This window comes from Apis dorsata, unplaced genomic scaffold, assembly GCF_000469605.1.
Source record: "Apis dorsata unplaced genomic scaffold, Apis dorsata 1.3 scaffold_222, whole genome shotgun sequence".
NCBI classification, from domain to species: Eukaryota; Metazoa; Arthropoda; class Insecta; order Hymenoptera; family Apidae; genus Apis; species Apis dorsata.
In genome coordinates, this window is record NW_006263504.1 from 177,556 (window position 1) to 205,130 (window position 27,575).

General features: G+C 22.8%; 6 protein-coding genes across 18 annotated transcripts in view; 4 read left to right on the forward strand and 2 right to left on the reverse strand.

The window, feature by feature from the left end:
* The window catches only part of LOC102680435 (PH-interacting protein), an 11,899-nt gene extending 7,931 nt beyond the window's left edge, over positions 1-3,968 (forward strand). For both annotated transcript variants that reach the window (XM_031510336.1, XM_006615384.2), the window contains 4 exons: positions 119-299; positions 466-619; positions 703-813; positions 941-3,968. In XM_031510336.1, the coding sequence (XP_031366196.1) occupies positions 119-299; positions 466-619; positions 703-813; positions 941-1,857 (1,363 nt within the window). In that variant the 3' untranslated portion in view covers positions 1,858-3,968. The remainder of the gene's footprint in view (positions 1-118; positions 300-465; positions 620-702; positions 814-940) is intronic.
* A 427-nt stretch (positions 3,969-4,395) lies between these two features.
* Positions 4,396-6,497, forward strand: LOC102680572 (60S ribosomal protein L13a). Its single transcript, XM_006615385.2, has 6 exons — positions 4,396-4,531; positions 4,944-5,074; positions 5,201-5,310; positions 5,518-5,663; positions 6,179-6,301; positions 6,373-6,497. The coding sequence occupies exons 1-6, from the start codon at positions 4,511-4,513 to the stop codon at positions 6,454-6,456; spliced, it is 615 nt and encodes a 204-aa protein (XP_006615448.1). The 5' UTR covers positions 4,396-4,510; the 3' UTR covers positions 6,457-6,497.
* A 944-nt stretch (positions 6,498-7,441) lies between these two features.
* LOC102680707 (DNA-directed RNA polymerase II subunit GRINL1A) lies at positions 7,442-8,783 on the reverse strand. Its single transcript, XM_006615386.2, has 4 exons — positions 8,606-8,783; positions 8,287-8,542; positions 7,826-8,191; positions 7,442-7,729 (listed from the first exon to the last, which is right to left on the reverse strand). The coding sequence occupies exons 1-4, from the start codon at positions 8,755-8,757 to the stop codon at positions 7,514-7,516; spliced, it is 990 nt and encodes a 329-aa protein (XP_006615449.1). The 5' UTR covers positions 8,758-8,783; the 3' UTR covers positions 7,442-7,513.
* Positions 8,784-9,165: 382 nt separating this feature from the next.
* Positions 9,166-14,775, forward strand: LOC102680850 (trafficking protein particle complex subunit 10). 3 transcript variants are annotated; one of them, XR_004150459.1, is made up of 11 exons: positions 9,166-9,592; positions 10,034-10,251; positions 10,354-10,547; positions 10,685-10,880; positions 10,968-11,079; positions 11,163-11,350; positions 11,431-11,649; positions 11,826-13,256; positions 13,434-13,895; positions 14,067-14,375; positions 14,522-14,775. XR_004150459.1 is itself a non-coding variant. In XM_006615387.2 (11 exons), exons 1-11 carry the CDS (start codon positions 9,514-9,516, stop codon positions 14,647-14,649), a joined length of 3,549 nt encoding a protein of 1,182 aa, XP_006615450.1. In that variant the 5' UTR covers positions 9,171-9,513; the 3' UTR covers positions 14,650-14,775. The 3 variants fall into 3 exon arrangements, 2 of the variants coding, with proteins under 2 accessions (XP_006615450.1, XP_031366194.1); XM_006615387.2 differs by having other exon boundaries at positions 9,171-9,592; positions 14,054-14,375; XM_031510334.1 differs by lacking the exon at positions 9,166-9,592 and having other exon boundaries at positions 10,110-10,251; positions 10,347-10,547; positions 14,054-14,375.
* Positions 14,776-16,645: 1,870 nt separating this feature from the next.
* LOC102681079 (H/ACA ribonucleoprotein complex subunit 3) lies at positions 16,646-17,295 on the reverse strand. The gene is made up of 3 exons (XM_031510335.1): positions 17,146-17,295; positions 16,912-16,954; positions 16,646-16,815 (listed from the first exon to the last, which is right to left on the reverse strand). The coding sequence occupies exons 1-3, from the start codon at positions 17,197-17,199 to the stop codon at positions 16,718-16,720; spliced, it is 195 nt and encodes a 64-aa protein (XP_031366195.1). The 5' UTR covers positions 17,200-17,295; the 3' UTR covers positions 16,646-16,717.
* A 659-nt stretch (positions 17,296-17,954) lies between these two features.
* The window catches only part of LOC102681371 (dystrophin, isoforms A/C/F/G/H-like), a 428,634-nt gene continuing 419,013 nt past the window's right edge, over positions 17,955-27,575 (forward strand). For 3 of the 10 annotated variants that reach the window (XR_004150464.1, XR_004150465.1, XR_421758.2), the window contains exons 1-2: positions 17,955-18,089; positions 18,687-18,777. Coding sequence is in view for 1 of the 10 variants with exons in the window: in XM_031510344.1 (XP_031366204.1) it covers positions 18,687-18,777 (91 nt within the window). In the remaining 9 variants the exon portion in view is untranslated. Of the gene's footprint in view, positions 18,090-18,686; positions 18,778-20,895; positions 20,956-22,101; positions 22,833-25,298; positions 25,549-25,909; positions 26,142-27,575 lie in introns of those variants that run through there. The other 7 variants (XR_004150463.1, XR_004150468.1, XR_004150469.1 and 4 more) reach the window with 6 other exon arrangements.

Here is a 27,575-nt window from a genome sequence, read left to right on the forward strand (position 1 = left end):
ATTAGTTTTGTGTTATTTTAATATATATTAAAATTATATAGCATTTGTAAATAATAATTTTATTATATATGTCAAAATTGTATATTTTTCACAATAATTTTTATTCAACATTTTATAGAGAACCAGTTGATAGATTAGAACATCCAGATTATCATCAAATTATAGATACACCAATGGATTTACGTACAGTAAAAGAAGATTTATTAGGAGGAAATTATGAAACTCCTTTAGAATTTGCCAAAGATATGCGGTTAATATTTACAAATAGTAGGAATTATAACACTAATAAGCGATCAAGGGTATATCACATTTGTTACTATTTATTTTATGAATAGTATTATATATTAATTCTGTATAATATATAACATATAAAGAAAATAGATAGGATAATACTTTTATAATATAATAATATGATAAATATTTAAAATATTATGGAAAATTATAGTACAATTTTTGTTATTATAGATATATTCAATGACAATAAGATTATCAGCTATGTTTGAAGAACATATGCGAAAAATTATTTCAAATTGGAAATCTGCAAGAAGACGTAATAATAATACGAAAAATACGAAAGGAAAAGGTAGAAGAGGTAAAGTTCGACTAACAAACGGAACTGGTATGTTTTCATTATATCAATTTATAAATTTTTTATTATAAACTATATATTCGAATTTTATAAAAAATTATCATTATCTATAGCACCTTCAAAATCAAAATCTGCTTGTTCTGATGCAGATGAAATAGATAGTGAAGATGAAAATATTAATTTAAATGATGTAGAAAAAAACAATTCCAATGTATTTGCACCAGGTATGTATATTTTATTTTTAAATGACTTAATTATGTAAGTATATTTCTATGCTTTTATTTTTAATATATTATAAATTTATAAAAATGAAAAATAACAAAATTGATAAATATTTTTTTTATTTTATAGGACCATCACGTATGACGAATGGACACACAAAACGTTCTTCTAATACAACACGACCTACGCTAAAACTTAGAATTTCTAGATCTACAGTACCAAAAAAACCAAAAGAAAGTGAAAGTGAAGCCAGTGATTCAGAAGCTTCTTCAGAAAGTGAAAGTAGTGGTAGTGTACCTATAAGAAGGACAAGAGCAAGAAAAACAGTACCTAGTGTAAGTGCTGATAGTGATTCTGGAGAAGTATATACACCCAGTGGACGTGGAAAACAAACTCGAAAAAATCGTGCAAAAAATAGCAAAAATAATAAACAAGTAAAATCAAAGTCAAAGTTAAACTTTTATGAAAATTCAAAAAATGATGATGATGAAGCATTTACAACAAATGAATTATCAGATGAAGAGAGCGAAGAGGAAGTTATTAACAGAAGTAGAACAAGATCACGAAAGTTAGCATCTGAACATGAGGATACTTTTAAAAATATAACAAAAAGTGGAAAAAATAATATTGAAAGTCAAAGTGAAGAAGAAGAAGAAGAGGAAGAGGAAGAAGAGGAAGAAGAAGAAGAGGAAGAAGAACAATCTCAACATGAAATTAATAATCAAGATTCAGATAGCGAAGAATCAGATAAAGCTTTTGTATCATCAAGATCTCAAAGAAGAATTCGTGGAACTAGAGAAATACAAAATCAAGAACAAACACAAAATTCAAGAAGGACTGGAAAACGACCTCGTTATAATGAAGAAAGTGATGAGAGCAATACAGTGCCAGTTAGAAATCGACGTAAAATTAAACGTCGATATTATGCAGAAGAAAGTGACGAAAGTCCTGAACCTGAAAATGTACCACGTATTAGTATAAGTAGTAGAGGACGAGTACGCAAAATGACGGAACGAGCACGGGCTTTTCTTTTAGATTCACCCTAACAGCATCTTTCATACTAAAAATAAAAATGTAAATTATTATCTTTCAAGTAATTCTTACAAAAGTTTAAGAATAATGTAAAAATTTAAAATGTTATTTGATAATGTTTATTCTGAAACATTCGACTGTATTCATATTGTAGCATTACACGAAATTTGTGTATGCCAGGATATATTGCCTGAGGATCTAGGATAAGATTATAGATAGACTGTACGTATAAACACTTGAGATTGTCATAGCAATTCATTATAAACACTGCTACAAAGTACTTCCATTATTATGAAGCACATTGATAATATTATTTTTTATGTTTAAATACATAATCAATTAACATTGTATAAGATAAATTTAGTAGCAAGCGGAAACAGTGTAATCATTCTATAATATTGTTTTGTTTTATTAATACACTTTTTATATATTTTTCCAAATTTTATGATATTACTGGTTATTTGCATATAAAATATTTATTGTAGTTTCAATTTATACATAATTCATGATATTTAAAATGAAATAATGACTAAATCATTATATAATTATTTTTGCAAAGTATTTTGAATTGTTACTGATATTGATACTGTTTAAAACTATTAATAGAATATTCTTTACAAGTCCTGAATTTCTATATAATAATGACAGTAAAAAATGAAATAATGTATGATAGTGTTTATATTACATTGTTGAAAATATGTTATTGTACCTGGAATGACGTAAAGAAGATGCCCATCTTATTCAGGGAACATAACTTTAAGCTTAGCTTAATAACTTCAACTTTTGCTTTTTTGAAAAAAGTCAATTGACAAATGAGAAGTTACTTTCATGCTAAGATCTTAAACAATTTAAAAAAAAAGCATTATCTAATTATATGCAGTTAATAAAAATAATCTGTATCAGTGTTTATGTTTATATTTGATAAAATTTCATAAATGAAATTATAATGTAAATCTTTTTAATAACACTGACACATGCTTAATGAATTTAGTATATTTACATATTTGTACATTTTTCTAATAAAATAATATGTCTTAATAAAAATAAAATTAATTTCAGATCCATTAAATTGCATATATATGAAATACTAGCTTTTTATTGCGTGCACACTTTTAATATTCATAGATTATGTCAAGTGTTTGTACATTGAAAAAAATTGTACTTACTATCCATATTTTGTAAATTACATTAAATGAGGCAGTGCCTTTACATGTGCGATTATTTATTTTAAGTACATAGAAAGCAATAAAAATATTTTGTTTTTTAAAAGAATAATCATGCAGAAATTGAATACCTTCCAATTAAATTATTAATTTAATAATGGCACTGTTTTCGCTTTTTACAACTATACTTAAAATATATTATTTGTAAATACGAAATACACATGCGCGCGCGCGCGCGTACACACACACATATACATAACATGATTACAATTTTTTTTTAAAAATATGTAAAACAAACGTGTGCTTTACATGATCTATAGTATGAAGTAGTAACTTTTTACATGTAATTTGTATGTCCGTTAGAAAATTAAGAACCAATGCTCGTGCGACTTTAGGAATTTTTCATACATAAAAATAGACATTTTTCAGATTTATATAGCATAAAGATTAATTTACTTATTATACAATAGGATACAAATTTTTCAAGACAGTTATGCAACCGGCAAACTAATATAGTATAAGAATATGTGCACAAATATTGGAAGTCTTGACTGTCTCGAGCCATTGTGATATTAGTTTAAGAATATTAAACATAAAATAATATAAATAATAATAATTAGAAAAATATAACGGATATTTTTTTAATAATGCCTTGAAGAAAAGGAGTCATATCATGTGGACTCAAGAAGTCAAATATATCTGGTTATATTAATTTAATATCAATCTTAACTTTGATCATTTAATTAATTATATTACTATTAACGTGTTTCGTATCTTAATCTTCAAAACTAATATAATTTTATGTACATAAATATTGTTACATAACAAAACTTAATTAACACGGCAGCGATATAGTTTCGATTTATGTAAAGTTTAAAACTTTAGTTGTCAAATCAGTGTACTCTGTTACATACTTAGTTTATCGAAACCCACCGTCACCAATAAAAAAATATTAAATTGTTTCATATTTGTAATTTATTTACTTAAAAACCTATATATTTTTAAAAATCAATTTCAAACATTATAAATTTGAATATAAAATTTTATTTTAACACTAGATGGCAGTTTTACATTTTTTCTTTCTATTAATAGTTTTTTTATGTTTTATGAAAAAATTAATTTTATCTACAATAAATTTAATAAGAATATTTTTTTAATGAATAAAAATTATAATTAAATATAATTTTACGAAAAATACTTTCTTAATTATTTAAAATATAAATTAATATATAAAATGTTACATGTAGATATATAGATAAAAATTTGTCTTTATGTAAGATTATAAAATATAATATATTATATAAAATAATACATACAAAATAATTGTAATATTATAATATTGTATTATACTAATGATAAATATATAATAAATGATACTTGATATTTTTATTTTGTAAAATAAAATGTAATGTTGGATGCACTGAAAATATGTTTTCTTACATCTTCCGGTAAGAGGTTGCATACTCTTCAATGTTCATGGATTCTTTTCCGGTAGGGTGACAAAATGACTGGCTTCAGTAATAAGGTGTGTATGTTAAGTTTTAATGTTTTAAATGATATAGCGTAGATCGTATTATAGAATATGTTTGTTTAATTTTGCATATTATATATAAAAACATGAAAAATATTTTTTTTAACTAGATAGTACGAATTTTCTTAGAAATATGTTCATTTATTGAATCGTTTACACGTAAATCCGCGTACACGTGTTTTCTTACTTGTTATGTTTGCTCATAAATTAATACGAGTTCTATATTTCATTATTTTTAAATATTAAGATACTATTTATATAATATTGAAGAAATAATCTCATTTTCTAAATTCATCAATTGATATTTGCTATTTGTTATTAATAAAAGTAATGATTGAATTTTTGTAAGTATTTTTTTATGACATTTAATAGTAAAAGAAAAATTATAACAATTATATTTTTTCAGCCAATATTAATTGATGGCCGTGGCCACTTACTTGGTCGTTTAGCAGCAATTATTGCTAAAACGATTTTACAAGGCAATAAAGTAATTGTTGTTCGTAGTGAACAGCTTAATATTTCTGGTAATTTCTTCAGGTTTGTATAATTGGGTATATTTATCAAATTATAACTAAATATGGAAAATATTTGTATAATATATATTTTTTCTAATATTATTTATAATTATTGAAATATATTTCATTAAACATTTTTTTATTTTAGAAACAAGTTAAAGTTTATGTCCTTTCTACGTAAAAGATGTAATGTTAATCCGGCTCGTGGACCATTTCATTTCCGTGCTCCCAGTAAAATACTTTGGAAAACAGTTCGTGGTATATTTCAATTATTATAATCATGAATTTATTTCATTATATTTTATTAAAAATTTTATTATAAGTTATATTTTATTAATGATTATATATTACCTACATTATTTGATAATATAATGAAAAAGATACTTATATGAGGTTATTTAATATAAATTATTAAGAAATCTAATATATATATTTTGTAGTGTTAACATATTATTTAATTCATAGGAATGATTCCACATAAAACACAAAGAGGAAAAGATGCTCTCAGAAGGTTGAAAGTATATGAAGGTTGTCCACCTCCATATGATCGTAGGAAACGTGTTGTAGTACCAGGTGCTATGAGAGTCATGTGTCTTAAACCTGGCAGAAAGGTATGATAAAATAATGATTTAAAAAAAATATAGAATACATGCTGCGCTAATTGGTTAGAATTTCTTATGTTAACTGATTTTTTTTATCATTTTGTTATACATTCTACATTTTGAATAAAACCTAAAAAAATAAAATTAATAAATTTTTTAGATTTTAAATATTATTTCATTTTATCTTTTTATTCTATTATCAAAATAAAAATCATCTTTCATCATTTTACAGTAAAGGAAGTGATTATTGATTGATTGATTAAATTCTATCCTAATTTTAATTAGTTACCAATTAATATATGCAGCATATATTTGTACTTATTATTTTATTATGTATAATTATATTATATTTATTATATATAATTATTTAATTTTTTTCCACAATGATGGTATGGTAATTTGCGTCTGAATATAATTATTTTATATTTAGTGATGTCATATTTAACTGAGTAAATAATAAGAAAATATCTATAATTATTATTATTATATTAAAAAATTATGATATTAACATAACAATTTTTTAGTACTGTCATGTAGGCAGATTATCTCATGAAGTTGGATGGAAATATAAGGCTGTGGTACGTACATTGGAGAATAAGAGACGTGTTAGATCAATTCTTGAAGTTCAAAAGAGAGATAAACTCAAGGTACATAAACAATATTATAAACATAAATATCAAAAGAATTATTTCTCATATTTTTTTCTTTTTTATTTTAGAAACTTACTAAACAAGCTGGACAAACAGTTGCAAAGGCTACTGCACCATACACGGCAATTATTAATAATTTTGGATACAATTAATATAAAAATTATAAAAATAATAAAGTTCCATAAACATTTTATTTTGAATTATTATTATATTTCAAATTATCATAATTATATATATTTAATCCTTTAATAATATAATAAAATTAGAAAAAATTGAAAGCAGGCAACTTAGAAAATATTTTTTTAATATAAAAATTTTTGAAATATTTGCATGCTTTTTTTTAGAAATCATGACATTAAATTTATACAATATTTATAATATATATATAAGATATGTGTAACATGTATTAAGAATTTATATATTGATCTTAATATATGTGTACACTAATTACATTATTAAATTTTTATTCTTGGAAATAAAAAAAATTTGGTATGCTATTTTTTCTCGGATTATGTTACAAAATCAAAAATAAAAATTTTTATAATTTTGTATTAAAATATATATTTGCGAGATTATTATCATTTCAGAGATTGTAAAGCTAGAAATATAATATCTATATTTTTTACATTAAAGATTTTTGTACTTTTGAAAGAGAAATGAAAGTGTGTTCATTTCTATGATCACACATATGTCAAAAGTAAGTTTAAATAAGGAAATAATGAAAAAAAAATAAAGATATCTAAAAAAAAAAATTCAGAAATCAATGTCATTTCTTGAATATTTTTGGAATATCTTTCACATTTAAGAAATAAATTAATTCTTATCATTCTCTATCCTTTTTTTACTATTTGTTGTTCTTTCTTTATATGTCTTATTTGCGGCATTCTAGAAATAGCACAGTATTTTTATCCTATCTTTATCTTTTTCCCATTATTTTCTCTTTGTTCATATTTATTTTATAAAATTTATGCGTGATAATAAATTGCTTTTGATAGAACAATAAATGCATTGAATGTAAATCTATTTTATTTCAATAATTGTTCAATTTGAATGTTTAATAAAATGATATACATATTTTTATATCTATAAAAATATATATATTTTAATATCAAGATTTTCTTAAAATTTATTATAATAAAATTTAACAATTTATTTATAAATATATTTATAAAATATTTATATATATTTGTACAGACAATATAATATAAATTAACTTTCTATACTATCTACTGTAAAAACAACAGTTCCTCCTTTATCATTATCTTCTTCATCATGCACTTCATTTTCTTCTTCGTCTTCTGAAGTAAAAGAATCAGATTCTTTCTCATCTCTTAGATAAGTATGTATATTTTCAGGTGAAGGACCAATATTGTGCAAACCAAGTTGCTCAGCTAATCTTTCTGCTGCATGTTTAGCTTGAATTTCCTAAAAATAATATTGTAGTTTTATATTATAAATATAGTAATTTTTTCTATCATTGATTTTATACAAATAATAACAAGATATAAAAAAGTTAGTTACTTGTAATCTTTCTGTTTGTTCTTTTTGTAGCTTTAAAGATTCACTTAAGTTTATAATTTTTGCTGCATCATGAATTATAAGTGGAGGTGTTGCTGCTGTAACTTCCCAATATTTATTCTGTTTTCTTTGCTTTTCTTTTTTTGGATCATGTACATTAGATTTAGTTGTTTTATATGGTTTAAATAATTCTTTTTTTTTATTTTCATTTTCTAGAATTTTTTTTTCTATTTTATTGACAATATATGTAATATGTTCAGTAGCTTCTATTTTAAAAGATTCTATTTCTGCTAAATCTTCTGGTTTAATTAAGCTTTCATTTGATGGTACATGTATAATTTTTTTTTTATGAACTCCACATCCTGTAGGCTAATAATAGCAAACAATAAAAAATTAAAAGAAATAATATAATATAATTTTTAAAATATAAAATATAATATAATTTTTAGAAATATAAAATTAACCTGTGCTAATATTTTTAAGGGATCTTCTTCATCATCACTATCAAGTTCAATAATTTTAGCAGTATCTTTGATTTCTTCATATTTACCTGTCCATTCTAATTCATTCATAGCAACTTTACCTTCAGATGCCAAATTTAATCTTGATAAAAGATTAGCTGCTTTTTCAACTTCATTTCTATGTTCTATTTCTTTTAATATTTGATTATGAAAAGATTTTATTTTTTCTCCTTTATCTGGAAGCTTTAATATAAGTGTACTAGAAAAAAAAATAATCAAAAAGTAATCTAATGATATAAGCTATAACTTAAATTTTACTTACTTATTATTAAGAATTTTATTTTGCCTTTCTAATAATTCTTCCAATTCAAACTTCTGTTTCTTTCCTAAATCTTCAATATATCCTTGATTTTCTTTTTTAAAAGGAGGTGGTAAATTACCTGGTATTTTATTAATTATTTTTTTCTGATACATTTTTCTTTTTATATGTAATTTTTTAAAATTATAAAAATTGAAATATTTTAGAAAAAATCTATAATATAATATCTGTGTAAATGTAAAATTAAAATATAAATTAATCAATTTTTAAATACATTTAAATTAAGATATATTAAAATTAAAAGACTAATAAATTAGTAGCTATAATCAAAAACATAAAATAATAATATATTATTTTACATATAACAATTTATTAACCTTTATAGAAATATTTCTATAATTATGAAAATGTAATTTTGTTGCTAAGAGTTATTGTTTGTATTTATAAGAATTATTTTAATATATTTTTGTATTTTAATATATGTTATAATTTTATATCAAAAGTTATAAATTAATTATTATTGCATTCTTTACTTATAAACTTACATTTAGAAATTAAATAATTTTTATTGCACAGAAGACTGCAACAAACAATATATTGAATACGAGATATCGAAGTCTATAAGACTATCGATATTACATGACATGTTAAACGAAGATTTCAATTCCAACCTCAATGGAATTTGTTTAAAGGATTGAAATAAAATGTTAGATTTATTATATTATGTTGAATTTTTATCTATTTGTGACGGATAAAACTATTATTTTTAATTTAATAAAGAAAAAATATTGAAATATTAAATATTTTATTTCAAGATAAACTGAAAAATAATTTTTATATAAAGTAATAAAAGTGACGTAAAGTTGTAATGATTAAAAGCAAGTTCGCGAAGCAACTGCCAATCTTTAGAAATGAATTGCAATGGGGGGTCGTCTTTGGGTGGTAAACATAGATCAGATATCTTTATGGATATTAAACCAATTATTACATGTAAGTTAATTAATTAAAATTCTAATTATTTAACCTCTTTCTGATGACACTTTTAAGTATTGTTATTTACATCTTCTATGAACTATCAATTTTCATAATATTTTTCTTTTTTTTTAATTAATAATATTTATGATATCAAATTATATGTTCAAAACTATACAATGTATAATAAAAATTTTTGTTACAATTAAAATCTTTTTAATAATTTTACATTTATTATTTTAATGAACATATGTTATTTTAAATAGGTTAACATTTTTTTTATAACAAATATTTTTCTATATATTACAATTTGTTTTTATTAAATTATTATTAAATATATTATAGTTTTTTATTTTAATCATACTCATTAAATAATACATATTATACAATACATAATGAAACTTTTTATTATTTTTATTTATATTATTTTAATTTATTTTATTTATTTTTATAATATAGATGCAGGAGATGATAAATTATTTTCTACATTGGAAAATAGTTTGTTTCAAGCCATATCTGCTGATATGGTAGAATGGCGTAGATCATTTAGTAGACCAATTAAACAAGTTAAATTAGGAGCAACATTTTTGCCATTTTCCAAAGATATTTTACCAACTGAGAAAGATTGGCATCTTATAAAACAGCCAATATTTCATATTTATTGGACTGAATGTTCTGTAAGTAGATTATTATAATTTTTTAAATATTTTATAAGTAAAATTTTTTTATACTTAGATATTTGTTTCATATTTTTCTCATTATTGATATTGAGATTACAGGATGTAGATACTTATAAATCAAATATCAGGGAAGACATAGATAATTGGTTGAAGATATTAACACAATATCACATTCAAGATTGGATGATTATTATAGTAGAAACTTATGATATAAAAAAAACTAATAAATTATTACCAAGAACAACAGTTTTAGATAAAATTCGTAGTGATTTTGCTGCAAAGAATGGTGATAGGTGAAGTAATAATTAATTGATAAATATTTAATAAACATATTAATAATAATAAACATATTATTTCTTTTTATTATATATGTTATATATTTATTATTATATATGTATATTTATTATTTCATGTCAAATATATTTTGTAGATGTTGTGCTGTTATAAATCCAATAAAATCAGAAATGCGATCAGCTGAATCATGGAGAAGTTTAATTAACCGTATACGTTATTTAATGCTTGTTGCATATGATAAAAGATTATCTCATTTTGAAGACATTATTAGAGAACAAAGAGAAAATAGAAATCATCCAAATTGGAATTTTTGTCATTATTTCTTATTACAGGTAAATCAAGATTTATATTTTTAATGATTATTTTTGTATTTTATGATATATAATTCTGTAATTTTCAATCATAATTCACTTTTTCAGGAAGAGCTTGCATTTGTTTTACAAATGTTAGGATTATATGATGAAGCATTAGTACAGTATGATGAATTAGATGCTCTTTTTACACAATTTGTTCTTAATTCCAATGTAGGAGGTATATTATTTTGTTTTTTACATTGTTTTTTTTTATTATTTATTTTTAATTATAAAATTAATTTATTATTTAAAAATTTATAGATACACCAATTTGGTTAAATTTATTTCAAACTCCATTAAACAATTGGGGTGGTGTTAATTTAAATAATGGTATAAATCATCATTTAAGAAATCTTTTGGCTGAATGCAAAGCATCATTATTAGATCTTAGAAGTTACTTATTCAGTAGACAGTGTGCCATGTTATTATCACTTAACAAACCATGGGAAGTAAGTATAAAATAAAATTTTTATTCACAAAAAGCTTGATTTCATTGTGAATATAAATATATAATTACAATTCAATTTAGGTTGCGCAAAGGTGCTTATCATTTGTTCATAATACATTAAGCGAATTACGTATATTAGAAGTTCAACGACCTGAAGGGTCTATTGAATGTTGGTCTTTTCTTTGTGCATTAGAAGTATTGCAAGCTTGTCAATTATCATCTTATAATATCGATAATAATCAACAATTGGATCTTTGCTCCTTACATACAGCTAGTTTATGGGCTCTTGCTAGAGATAAAGTAAGTTGCTAGAAGTATTAATTGTATAATTTTCTTAATTATAGAATTTCAAATAAATATTAGTTTATATAAATATTAATTAATAACTATATAAATATTAGTTAATTATATATTTTTTATGTAAGTTTTATTTCAATATTAACTATATAGTTAATCTTTATTATAATTTATTTTAGTTGGGAAATTTAGGAAAATTATGTGGATTAATGCCAGGAAATGAACCATCTAGTGAACAGTTACATACAGTTGTTTATTTAATAGCTGGTATGGGAGATTCTGAATCACATTTAGAGGGTAAATTAACACCTACTGATAAATTAAAAGAAGCACTTTCATCAAAAGAAGCATTTAAAAAACAATATCTTGAACATGCTGAATTGGCTATGGGTACCTATAAACATGTAGGTCGAATTCGATCAGCCAGATTAATTGGAAAAGAATTAGCTCAATTTTATAGTGAGCTTGGGGAAAACCAAAAAGCTGTTGCATTTTTATCAGATGCTTTAAAAACGTACACTGATGAAGGTTGGAGTCATTTAGGAGCTCAAACTCAACTTGAATTGGCACAATGCTACAAAAGAATGGATGATGTTGAGAAATATACAAAAATATGTGCTGCAATTGCTAGTTTAGATGTATTACATATTACTGTGCGAAATACTTATTTTGAAGAAATGTTTGGATATATGAAAATGATCTCATCGCCACAACCTTTATTCATAGAATTTGGATGTGCTTTTGTGATACATAATATGGAAATTAAAGTGATGGATAAAATTGTTCAAGACTGTGTAGTTAATATTGAAATAAATATACAAAGTTTATTTCCTAGAGAAGTAAATTGCACTAAAGCATCTATATCTGTTGAAGAAATTCAAAAACCTTTAATATCTAATAAAAAAAAAGGTTCAAAATTAACACCTGAACTATTAATACCATTGTTATCAAAATGTACTTTAGAAGATATGAAACCATTTGATCCAAGTTTACTTCAATTACAAGTATATTCATATTTAGATTATAAAGAAGATAAAAGTCTCGGATCTGCTAGTGTTATACACAGAAACACTAAGCCTATTGTAAGACGTTCTGATAGTACAAAACATAGAAAACCATCTGTAAATGCAAAAGGTGATTTTAGCAAAGCGTTATTATGTGATGAATTCATTGTAAAACCAGGTATGAATACATTTACATTAACTAGACGTGTTGATCAACCTGGTTTTTACAAAGTTGGTCAAATATCATTAGTTATTGAAGAAAAATTGGAATTTTTATCTCCTATTTTAAATCCTCGATTGTGTTACGAAGTAGCTAAAACTCAGCCTATAATTTCCATGAAATGTGGTAGAGATTTATTGGCAGGCCTTATTCAAGATATAGAACTAGTTATTATGAGTGGAAGTATAAAAATAACAAAGGAAATGAAACTTAAATTACGTACGTCTAGGGGATTAATAATAAAAGTTGATAGCTCACAAGAAATAATGTCTAAAGAATTAGAAATATCACTGCCACTTTGTGAGCCATTTCAAACAATACAATTAAAATTTAAAGTTTTAGCTGAATTACCACCAAAGAAAGATTCATTATCAATAGAACATAAGGTACTTTTTTTATATATTTGTATTATTTTAATGATTAAAATTATGTATATAAATTATATATTAAAAAAAATTATATGTATAAAAAGAAAAAATAGTTATAAATATTTATGTACTTTTTAAATATTAATATTAATAATATTAATATTAATTAAATATTTGTATATTATATTTTTATAGTTGAATATACAATGTCCATGGGGTTTAGAAGAAAGCATTCCTTTACATTTTGGTCCACCACTTATGTCAAATATGAAACTTCATACAGCAAAACAAAGAAAATTTCTTCAAATAATTGTAACAGGATTAACAAATCATCTTCTACAATTAATTGAACCAGAATTAACAACAGTAACATCAATAGATGTTAATTTTAAAAGTTTAAATCCTATTGCTGGTCAAAGATTAGTAATAGGTAATGGAATAAATGTATCATTTATGTGGGAACTTGAAATTGGTAAAGATGAAAAGTCTTTGATGCCAATTAAGACTGATTTTCGTGTAAAATATATATCAATCAATGATACTGAAAATCTAAATGATTCACACACTAATGATGATCCTTTGCAAATTCATAATTTACAAAGAATGGAAAAAGCATCCAGTCTTTACAGATGCAATTTTGATATTACAGATTATGTGGTAAGGGTATAATTATTTGATTTTTTTTAATGTATATGAATTAATAAATTTATAGTTTATGTAAAAATTTAATTGATAATTTAATTAAGTGTAAAATATAAAATTTATTTTAAAAATATTTCAAAAAGGTGAGTTTCTATTTATAATATCATTTCCAGACTTTATTTACAGTGTCTTCAAAAGTTGAAGCAGCTGGAAATGGAGGTGAATTTTGTCGTGCTGGTAGCATGTGCCATCTTTATCTTACAGTAACACGTATGTTACCTAGTCCAAATCCAAATCCTTCACCACAATTAATGTATGAGGTTCTTGCTGATCAAGCTATGTGGGCTGTGTGTGGTCGTACTGCTGGTATTGTGTCTTTGGAAGTATTAGAAAAACAAAGTGTCACATTGGACGTGATGCCATTAACTAGTGGTTATTTACCTCTTCCTATTGTGAGATTGTCTCGATATATTCCTGCACCAGAATCAAAAAGTGGTAAGTGTTATAATATATAATATATTAAAATTTATAATAAAATTTAATATATATATTTATATATAATATATAATATATTATACATATTAATATAATTTTTATATTTTTACAAATTTATATCACAAACATTTATTAACTTTTTTAAGATATGATTCGTAAAAGTGAAATAGTTTCTAGTTCAAGACTAGAACCATTTAGTCCTGGTCAAGTTTACAATGCTAGTAAAGCACAGCAAGTTCATGTTTTACCAGCAGCACCTTCAGAAGCAAATTGAATGCAGATATTGGATTAAAAATGTATAATACATCTATGGCATTATTAAGTGCAAATTGTATGTATATTTATCAAGTCAGTTTCTATGTTCTATTTGGTATATTTCTATGATACTGATTAATATTATTATTATTAATTTATTATTCATTACTTTATTAAGCTTGTTTATGTTTTTATATTTTTTTAATTGAAATTTGAGTTTTGGACAAACACAATTTATATATATTGTTTGAAATTATATGTTTATATAATGTTTGTTCAAAAATCAAATTTTAATATGCATCACTGTACATTTATATAATAAGAAATTATAAACTTAAGTTCTGCTATTAAAAAGCAGAAAAACAATATGACAATATTTGAATAGTAAATCAAATTCCAAAGTTTTTTAGTTCTGTAATACAACTATAATAATATGATCTTTTTTTCATACAATAATGTGATTTATGTTTTAGCAAATTTATTAAATAATGTTAATTTTCTAATATTGTTATGTAGTCCACATATAATATTCAATCAATATATTTTCTTATTCAATTTAATTCAAAACAAATCGTAAAAAAATTTATTATTTTAATATATGTACTTATAATTTTTTCATTATGTACATATAATAGCATAATTATCTTAAATTGTTTTTTTTAAATATTTAATTTTTGATTAATGAGTGATTCTTATGAGTTAAATTTATGATAAAATATTTATGATAATATTATTTGATTTTGAAACTCTTAGAAATTATTTTAATTGTAAGATGATTGAATATTTTTTTATTGAGTACAATTCTGTAAAATCTGTATAAAAGTTTATCAAGAATATACTCATAATATTGAATAAGGATTTGAAATTATACATAGTTTGTATAATATAAACAATATAAAAATATCAAGAAAAAATAATTAACATCTCAAGGATAAAGATGTTGTGTTCTATAATAAATATTTGTGAAAAATGTAAGTATATGTAAGTATATATAAAAAGAACAAGAAATATTAATAATATAAATATTATTTATATTATATTTAGTTCTTAGTTTCATTGTTCAAAATATAAATATTGCAAAAGGTATCGTTATATTGCCATGTTAATTAAGAAATTGCCTTTTGATTTAATAAATATTTCCATTTACCATGTAAATAAAATAATTATTATAATACTCAATATAATATTTATATGTTAGAAAATGTTAAAATTCGACATTTATATAATATAAAATAATATTTTTCAATGATATAAAATATATTTACAAAAATATCATGGAAAAGTTTATTTCTATATTATTTATTAATTAATAGATAGGTATAAAACATTATGGATAATTCAATAGATATATATTCAAATTTATTTGAAATTAAATCCATATGTATATTTTTAATTATTTTTAATGCAAAATATTAAATTTCATTTTTATATGACAAAAAATGAAGATACACACAGTAATCAGATCAATTATGTATCTATTGTTATTTTGCATTTTAAATTTAATATAATATATATAATGAAAATTGTAATATTATAAATTATTAATACAATTGAAATTTGTATTAATAATTTTATTATATTTGTATAAATCCAGAAAAATTTTAATTTGTTTAATATAAGCAATTATTCATAAAATTCTAAAATATTTCTGACATAATGTTAAGATTACGAAAATGTTAGTTTTATGTAATCCCAAGATTAATTATTTGATAAAATTGTATCCTACTCAAAATAATTACATATTGTACAATAAATTAAAATATAATTTTTATTTTTTATATGTACATGTTAAGATGAATTAAATTCTGAATAAACAATTTTATTAAATAAAATGAATAATTAATCCATTATATATAAAATATTTATTGTATTTCAAATATAATTTATATTAAATACAGATAAAATGATATTTAAATTATTAAATGAGAAGTTATAAACAGAAATTAAATCTTTTGTGTAATATTTCAAAAAATAAATATATATATATTCTAGACATATATATTTTAAAATTTATGCTATATTTATTATTATAATATCATTTGTATACAATATATAAATATATGATTACATATAAAATTATGTAAATATTAGTAAGTAGGTGCTGGTTGTTGCGTGAGTAACAAACCGAATCTTCTTTTTAATGTTATTCTTTCTCTTGAGTATTTATCTTCTGGAGAAAATCGAGCTGTAATCATTTTCTTATTATTATTATTGTTATTATATATTTTATGAAATATTAAATTATTTCATCATTTTATAAAATAAAATAAAATCTATTTACCTGGATGGGCTGATAATGTCGGTTTTCCATTTGGATCAATTTTCTATGAAACAAAAATAAAGAATAAGGTTATAAATATGAGATTATAAATATATATTATATAAAGCAAAAAAATTTTCATTTGTTAAAAGAGCATAATATATAAATGCAGAAAAGAAATTCATTTTGGATTTTGGAGTAATAAATATATATAAAAATTTAATAAAATAAAAAAATGTATTTCGTATTTATTACTTTTAATGTGTATACTCGATTTCCATCTTCATTTAAATAATACATTAAATACATTTTTGTATTTTAATTTTTATTTAAATTTATATAACTTATGTTTTATGTTTGTCTTTAATTTCAACCTCGTGGTCAATCGTTTTTTCTATACAGTTTTGACGCATGCGTAGAATGCATCGAAAATAACTTGATCGATTACGCAGATCGATTCATGCGATTTTAAATTTAAAAACTTTCAATTAATAAAAAGAATCAAATTAAGATAATTTAATTTAAAAATAGCTCTATATTTTAATAACAATTTTTTAAAATTTAAAATAAAAATTAATTTTAAATTTAAATAAAGCGTATTTAACAATATAAATTAAAAAAAAATAATTTTAATGATTAAATTTCATATTTCATAAATTGCTATTTAATAATTTAATAATATTTAAAATAATATTTTTTCATATGTATTTTTACTAAATTATTTTAATTTTTAATGAATTTTTTATTTATTTTATTTATTATTTACGAATTGTTGTAAAATTTTGATTTCAAACAACTGATAACAATTTTATATTACATTCAATTTTAATTTTAGCTATGTTGATATTATGCATTTTGAATTGATAGTGAATAATATTTTTTCTACTAACAGAGAAGAATTTAAATGTGACTCGTGCTTGTGTCTCGTGGATGAAAACTCTCATCGTTCATACATGCAACTAATAGATCCGTGGGTGTAAAAGTTCTGACAATTCTTCTTACCAAAGTCGACATTCAAACACGCATGGTCGATATGACGAACCATCAGATAGTCACAATATAGAGTGTTACTTCCGTTGACAAGTAAATCATTGTCAGTGTGAAACGAGTATTGCCCGTAACAGTATATTTAGTCGTAGTTCTAATCATAGTTCTCGTTTTTATAAATATTTTTCTAATGTTTCTCGACGATATTTAAGGTACTTATATATGTATTGTTTATAAATTCATGTTCATGGAAGGATAATTTACGATTTGATTTAATTTGCTATTGTTATATTTAATCATTAATATCTAATCATTAATACGTATATTAATTTCATTTATGATAACTTTATCAATTTAAACAGTAAAATTGAATTGAAAAAAATTTTTTTAAATGCAATTATATAATTTTTATATAATAAATTTCATTTATTTGATTTTATATATTGATTTTATTATCGTTTCTTATTTTTAATAATTTATTCAATTTAGTAAGAAGAAATTAAAATATATATTTATTATTAAAAAAACTATTGAAATATTTTAACTTATAAAAAATTATATTTACTTAAGATTGAAATTATGTTTGAGTTATGTTAAAGTTTACTCAAATTCCATTATCTATAGACATTCTATCCATAAAAAATAATCATATATTGATATTGATATATTGATTAAAACTAATGTGAAATACTGATTTTGATTGTAGTTTGATATATTGAATTATAATATTATATATAAAAAATTCTATTTTATTATAAACAGAATTTTTTTTTCTAAATATTCATAATAAAAATTGTATATTTTTATAGATGCAACCAAGAAAAATTCGTTGGATTATTCAAATTGAAGAAAATCCATGGCAAGGTGAGAGCGTCGAGGAGCAAATTTCTTGCATTAAAGGTAATATTGTAATTTAAAATTGATAAAATATATATAATTTATATTTATGTATATATATAAAAAAAACAAAAGTTTTTTATAATACAAAATTTTTTATAATTTGATAAATAAATAAACAAAATAAATAAAATAAATTTACTCATATAAATTGTTAATGGATTCACTAAAAAAATAAAACAAAGTGTAAAGCACTTTATTACATAGTATCGATAAAGCATACATACTCTTCATTCATTTGCTAGGAAAATACACTTATTGGTGCTATATGTCATTTACGTAATTATAAATAGCAGTGATCAACACGATCACGTTTCATTCCACGTTTCACCTTGATCTATAATATAAAAATATATAATAAAAAAAAAAATTATTACATATATATCCATAAGTAGTTTTTTCTAATTTGTATAATGATTGAACTATAGATTCATTTAAAAATTTTTTCAAATAAAAATTATTATTATAATATGCATATTATTATTATAAATAAAAACTAACAAAAATTTATTTAAAAGAAATCTTATGTATGTGATCATATTTTAACATTATATATTTTTATGAATTATAAATTATGAAATATAAATTATATTATCTTTTTTACGCGATTTAAATAGAATAACTTAATATTATTGATGTATATTATCATTTGATGAAATTTCAATTTATTAATTTCAAGAATATCTTGAACTATATTTTTAAACTAATATACTTTATTTATTATACTTTTAAAATAATAATATTTCTATAATTACACAATATAATATAATTAACAATAATAATTGTTAAACAACAATGATCTTATCAATTATTTAATAACTTCAAAAAATATTGATAAATCAAGATCCTCAAATTTTTTTTTATTTATTTTATTTTGTTTTTTTTTGTTTTTGCTTTTTATCCTTGTTATAAGAAATTATATATAATTATTTCGTATTTATAAAATAGCTATATTTTATTAATGAAATAAAAACAAATTTAATTAATTTTTCAATTAGAAATCTCACTTTTCTCTTAAGTTGTTTAAAATAGCAAGATATTGATTATAAAATTCAAAATATTATTCATTTATTTATATAATTTGAATAATATATATCTCATTTTTTATATATAATATAATTTTTAATATTGATAAAATTTTTCTTTTTTCATTTTCATTTTCATTTCCCATGCTCTTTTTCTGTCTAATTTGCATATGATATTTTTAGAATATTTTTAGAATGTGATATTTTTGATTAATTCCTTTATATATATATATATATAGAAATAGCAGAAAATCTATATAAACTCTATATAAAATCGAATATTTTAATTGTAAACTTTATTAATTTTTTAAGTATTTTTTATATTAGAGAATTTAAAATATTTCGGGATTATTTTTTTAAATACGAAAATGAAGACTGTATAATGTTTTTAAATCAAATATAGTTATATTTAATTTTATGTATGTGTTAATATAACATCAAAATTATTTTTCGATGTTCGAATAAATTTAATATTTGATGCGTCGGCGCTAACTTCCAGAAAGAAGATCGCCTACGAGACAAGCTTCTCAACCTTGCAGTATCGCGATAGACTGCACCGAAAGAGGTTCTTTACGAAATTCGTGCGATTATATTTTATCATTCTATTTATAAAAATTTCACTTATCCAGATTCAATTATGGATGTATTAATAATTTGTCTTTAGTAAAATATTGAATTCAAACTTCATGAAATTAATAAATTTTTAAAAACTGAACTACATAAAGCTAATATATTTTTTAAAAACTACAAATTAAATATATTATTTATTAAAATGAATATATTTATTAAACCTATAATAAAATATTATTATAATAATTTTTAATAATTTGATCATAAATATTGAAAATTTGATGATACTCTTCAAATTTTATATAAAAAATGAATTATAGTGTATAATTTACAAATAAAACAATTGAATATTTTAGCATAATTATTAATAAGAATTCTTATATTGAGTTGAAATATAGTTTTTAATATTATAAAAGAAAGTGTGATTTGTTTTACATGGTGCATAGTTGTAATATATAATATATATACAATGATTTTAATAATCATATGTATCATAAATTGTGTGTTTTAAAATAAATAAGTGTAAGATATTTTCTGTGATTTTAAATGCAAATACAAGCGGGAAGAAGTATGGATGATGATATTTGTAAGTATATTAAATAATAAAATTAAGTAATTAATTTGTTTATATTGTCATAAAAAATTTTTATTATCATTTTATTATTTATTATATTATTTAACGAAATCATGATAGATATATATGATTATATTATTATAGATTAAATGAATAATATATATATATGTGTGTGTGTGTGTGTATACATATATCTAAAATTGAACAAATTCGAAGAAGAAAAGACGACGCTGTGGGAGGTCTCTGATACAAAGATGTAAATGCATTTCCTAGAATTGCACTAATCTTATTACATATCGATTTTGCTTAACTTTTAGACTATTGAATTATGGAAAATACATTTATTGAAATATAACGATTGGATCTTAAAATTAAAATAATTATTAAAACATTTATATTTATATTAATTTAATTTTTTTTATTGAACTTATTAAGATTAGCTTACAGATTATTATTTCTAGTTTTGTTATACTAATTTTGATAATATTTATATGAAAAATTATTTGTGAGATAATAAAATCTAAAATTTTTATTGACCTATACGATTCACCTCTTTCTACCTGTTCCATTCTAATGTTCCATGCGAGAGAGACTACTTCTTTCGATTTCTGAGATCCTGTTTACCTGTGATACATTGGGCCTTATGGTTCGCGAGAAAGAGCCTGGGGGCCTGTTTCAGTACTTGTAGATTATAATTTTTTTATTTTCATGAAACTTAAAATTATAATCAATTTTTTATAGTACGGTAAAGGCAAGTTTTTAATAAATTATTGATTGACATTTATTAATTTTCTATAAGCTATATCAATATATTTATCATATAATTATATACATGCTATTTACTTTATAAATGCAATGTTAAAATATAATAAAATTTATTTTTAAATCTATAATTTTGATTCAATAAATTATTAAATAATTTTAATATATTTTAATTAAAATTGGATATAAATTTTTAATATTCCTTTATGTTGTTTTCTTATGTGAACAATAAATAAAATCCACGATATATTAGGGAAAGGGAGAACCATTCAAAAATAAAAGAAAGAACAAAATAATTCATAGAAAGAAGTGAGACAAAAAGACATATACATTGCTAGAGGGCGGGTAAAAGAGGGAGAAGTTGGGCCTTACTTGTCCAGAACTCCGAGGTTGCCAGTTTGCTCGAGACTCGGCTGGTGTGTAGTTCGTTCGGCGGTTTATTGACGTTCGTATGAAAGTAAGAACGTCTGTATTTTTTTCCTTTTATATTTTCGACTTACGAATTAGCTATTGTTTATATTCTTTTCATCTCAATATTATTGAATATTTTTCTTTCTTTATCTCTCACCGTGTTTGATATTTCTTCGCATGAAAAAGCAACGATACTGTGACTTCACATATAAGTTCCAATCAAAGATTGTAAAGGCATAAAAGAAACGCCATCGTTAGTAGTAATAAGATAAACAAGGAAGAGAGATAAAAAGAAAGAGAATGTGAGAAAAAAAGAAAGATCGCACGAGAAAAAGAGAGAGAAAGTTAAAAGTTCATGTGTGTAAGTGACGACGTATTTGCGCATACGGGTACAGTGGTCTTCTTGACAGTGTAGAATCAACAAGTGTCGCGTAAGGATCGCTGTTGTTGCGCGTTGTGCGCGCACGATTCTAACCTCATCATTGAAATCGGTTCGAAGTTCGATTCTATTCATTTTATAGTTAACAATTGTTATTATTCCCAGTATTAGTTTTTTATTCTTATATAGTGGAATTTGTGATAATCTGTATTTAGCATATTAATCATAATCGATGTGATATTTTGTGCTTTTCACTAACGTGCCCTTGGATATTGTTACGTCGCCGATTCAGTGACTGCGTCTCTACAAAGTCTCAAGATGGAAGTCGTTTACATAGGTATGTCAGTTCGCAATTATGATTTTATTGTACGGAATCTTTTGAATATTGTTACTTTTGATTGTCTTTTACGTTAAAGATTAATATCTTAATTTATTTTTATTTTTTGATTATATGTCATATAATATCTTAATATCTTGATATTGGCTAAGAATTGTCTGGTATTAAAAATTTTATTTGAAAGTAAGAAAGCCGGTAAGAAAATAAGAAATTTATTTGAAAGTAAATCGTTTATCTCGATTTCCTTTTAAATTTAGTTTATGTTAAGCTATATTCAAGATTATATATTAAAGAATAATTAAAAATTTAACATTGTAAATATTAATAATCAATTTATTAAGATTAATTTTGTTGTTGTTAAGATTAATTTTTATATTATTTACATATATTATAATTTGAATAATATTTTTCATATTTATATATATTTGATAAAATTTTAATATATTTTATATATGAAAACTTAAAAAATATATAATAAATATAAATATATATAAAATATTAACTAAATTATTTCATTATTTATGTATATATTTTTCTATTCTCATCATCAGTGGGTAATGAGGTTATCTGTATCCTAAGGTATACTTTATCTAATCGACGAAATATTTATTCAGCATATGTGCAAAATGCATATATGTTATATGAAGAAAGAGGTATGGAACACGTGTATGTCAAGAATGATAACTGGACTGCGTAAGTGGCATCATTTAGATTAGAATGCGCGCTTCATGTAGTAGTATTAAATTCGAACTTATACATTGTATACGTATCTACTATTCATAAAATATGAAAGTTGGAATTTCAAGAAAATTATATACGTATCATTTAATTCAATTATATTTTCAAAAATGCAATTTTAAAATTTTTAATTTGATTAATTTTCAAAATTTGATTTTTACATATTTGTTTTCTTTTATAATAATAAAAAAATTAATCTTTATATTGCATTAAATATATCACATACACTTTAATAGATTAATATGTATTTATCGACAGAATTTCTAATTACTAGGTATGAGAACAATGGGGTATTCTTGAGGAAAAGACTGAAATCTCATTCGTTAAATAATTCGCGTAAAATTGATTGTATTAATTAACTTATTAACGCATAAATGATTATATGATTGTCACGGTAATTAGAAGGCGTAATTTCATTTTCTACCTGCTTAATTTTATTATGATGTAGTAACACGAATCATCGTTGATGTAATAACTGTAATAACTCGTTTCTGATAAATTTATCACTGTTCAATTTTCATCATAAATTCAAAACTCAAGTCATACATTTGTTAAAATAATAGATTCTTTGTTTTCTTCATTTCAATAAATTTATTTTAGCGATAGACAAAAATCGATTGTATATTTTTAATAGAAATATCAGTCCGCATATTCATTGCTCGTGTAAAATTAACTAATAAATTATAAAAATATGAATGATAAATTATGAATTAAATATGGAAAAAGCTTATGATTCTATTTGTTATCATGTGAATCATTCTTTAATATTATAATTTTTAAAATATTTTTACTATCAATCTATATACTATATCATATTAAACTCAAGTTAATTTATCAAAAATTATAATTTTATGATGCGAATTTTATTTAAAATTACCATAATAAATTTTTTATTTAATTCAATTGGTTCTAAATCATTGAATTAGTTCCAATTTTTCAAATAATTAGTTAATTTAGTTCAAATAATTTCCAATTTTTTTGAGCTATTTTATTTCAATTTAATATAGTTTGATTCTGTATAATTCTATTCGATATGAAACAATTGGATTTCTGGTTATCCAAATATTCATATTTTTTATTATTAAAAATATCTCAAGAGTATTATATTATTTAAATTTATAATTTATAAATCTTATATTATATATTTAAATTTATAATTTACTAAAGAATATATGACTTATAGAAAGTTATGAATAAATATGTACAATTAACTAAATGTAATCTTTTATATATGGTACTAATATGAATTTATAATACTAAATATTTTATTACATTATATCTATAAATAAATCAATAATTTTAAAATGGATTAATTTAATATAACTCATGTAATTGATAGGAATAGGTTACGATTAATTGCTTCCGTATTTAAATGTTATGAAGTTTTTATTATATTCTATTAATTAGCATTTAATATGCGATATGTGTTCATTAATACTATTGATTCGAATTAAAATTTAAATATAAATTCTTATCATTTTTTTTTATATATTTTTTTTAAATATTAGACATCAAACATTATATTTATTAAATGCATTCATTATTAATATAATTTTTACATATTTACATATCAGATCTATTAAAAGATCTATTCTATTATATTTCTTTTTTCAATTTGAATAAATATTTGAATGATTAATTGTAATGAATATAATCAATATAGATAAAAATAATTTTCGATATTATTATGTTTCATTAAAAATATAATATAAAATGTTTCATTCATAGGTACATGCTGAATTACATATTTATATGCTGAATTCAATAAAGAACAGAAGAAAAATATATTTTTACGTCGATTATATTGAGAGATGACTGAAAATATACGCTGAATTGAACACATTAAATACTAGGACGCTAGTGTGAACATTACGCGATCCCATCAATTCATTTGACCTGTGAACTTCAGATGATGGTGCGTTTAGGGCCAACGACACGCGTTCCAAGTATATGCAGCAGAGAAGATGCAATCTTCGTGGTTGGTAGTCCTCGTTTCATTGTCATCTCGTTTAAACCATTATTCTCTACATTGACAGTTATCCTAGGCAGTTAGCTTGTTTGCAAAGTGCACGTAGTGCTCCACTTGCTTTCAGGCTAGTGTCGATCAATGAAAAGGCGACACTGAATAGTTTATAGTCAAAAAGCGTTTAAAAGCTTTGCGACTTTTAAACCGCTAGTACGATCACAAAGAATAGACACACAAAGTGCGTTTGAATGAATATATTGTTGGCCTAGATACAATTTTCCCGCCTTTTTGTGGTTGTAGCTATTATACATAGTTAATTCTTACCATCCTTTTCTAAGTATATGTTTTCTTGATATTATTTTTTATTTTTTAGATGCAGTGTGATAGTAAAAGAATAGAAACATCGATTGACATATCTTCATAGTTAGTGAAGAAAATAATTACAAGGTTGTGACTTTTTACGACTGTTCTCAAGTTCTACTATGAAATTACAAACATTAATCGTAGCTACTGTATTAAGTTAAGGATATTTATAGACCAATTTTCTGTCTTGCGCAAAGAATTAAGAGTTCTTCAACTGCCAGAGTGTTTATGACAAAATTAAGGTAATTTATCGGTAAAACGACGATGCGCAATCTCTTTCTATATGGCTAGGTCTTTATTTTTCGTATCTTCCTCTCTTCATTTTCTCGATATTTGCATCTTTTTAATGAAGAGGCGACATCGAGTGATTTTGAGCATCTTGTTCAGAGGCCTTTTCGATGCTTAACGATCTAGCAAAAAAGAAAGAGAAAGAATAAGGGACAAAGTAAGGCGAACGTTCGAAGAAGAAAGAAGGGAGAGAATCAGGTTCAAGATCGTTAATTCCGACTTTGTCGAGGCAGTTGGTGCATTCAAGAATGATGTGTAAGAGCTCCCGCTCGACGTAGAATCATGACTCGATCTCGATACGTATAATTCTCCAGGAGATTCGAGCTTGAATATAAAGATACCTGTATGGAGAGCATTTCTCTTGCGAGTAGTAGTTGACTCGCGAAAAATGCTACGTCCTTGAGGTAACTGATACTCGAGATCATGCTGTGACAGCGATATTGCAAACCTAGTGCACTATCGATGGCGTAATGGTTATATACTGATATAATCAAAAGATTACTATGATTGTAAATATAGATATTTCTATATCTAAATTATTTATTTAACTTATTTATATCTTATTTTTTTTTCTTTTTTTCTTTTAATTACTATATAATATAATTAAGAATTAGGCTTTGGAATGAAATATATCATACAATTATAAAGATGAGTTAATACAAAGAAATAATATATAATCATTCTTATTTGATTCATGGAAAAAATGACTCATAAGCGCTTTTGTAAACGCTAAAAACGATAAAAAATCCAAGGTTTCTTTTTAGAAAGTTGGATAGGTGTCAGTGCAACGACATTACTCGTGAAATATTTGTTTCGTTGATTTACTCTAATGAATGTGCTTATAGTGGAGAAGAGAGCGCATGTTAGCGCGCATTTAGCTAAGTTTAGCGGTGGTTTCAGATGGCTGGCACTGTTTTCTCGGCGATGTATTATCGAGGCGTTAACAGCATTACGCGCTTCGAACTTGCGGTTCGTTCAACCCTTGTAATCGCGAGAAGGTAGATCATAGCAATTGTTGCAGATTCAAAAATCATTCGAGCAAGAATATCGAAATTTGTATTTAAATCAAATCAAATATTCGTTTATGTAGATCCACTTAATCCATTTAAAAATTAAACGATATATTTATATGTTCTATAATTTTATTTCATTTTTCGATAATGAAGTTTCAGCATTTATCAAAAGCTATGATTAATTTTATGTGATGTATTTCATTTAATATAACGGCGTATGCAATATTTTCTCGCGTACTTCATACTTGACCACCGCTGTTTACATTAGTTGCTTTGAAAGTGAACCAGCAGATGTGCATGTGCGTATAAACACTTGAATCCAGCTTTGGGTTCCAGAAGACGTTAAGGGAATTTCGTTACAGATAGTTTGTACGA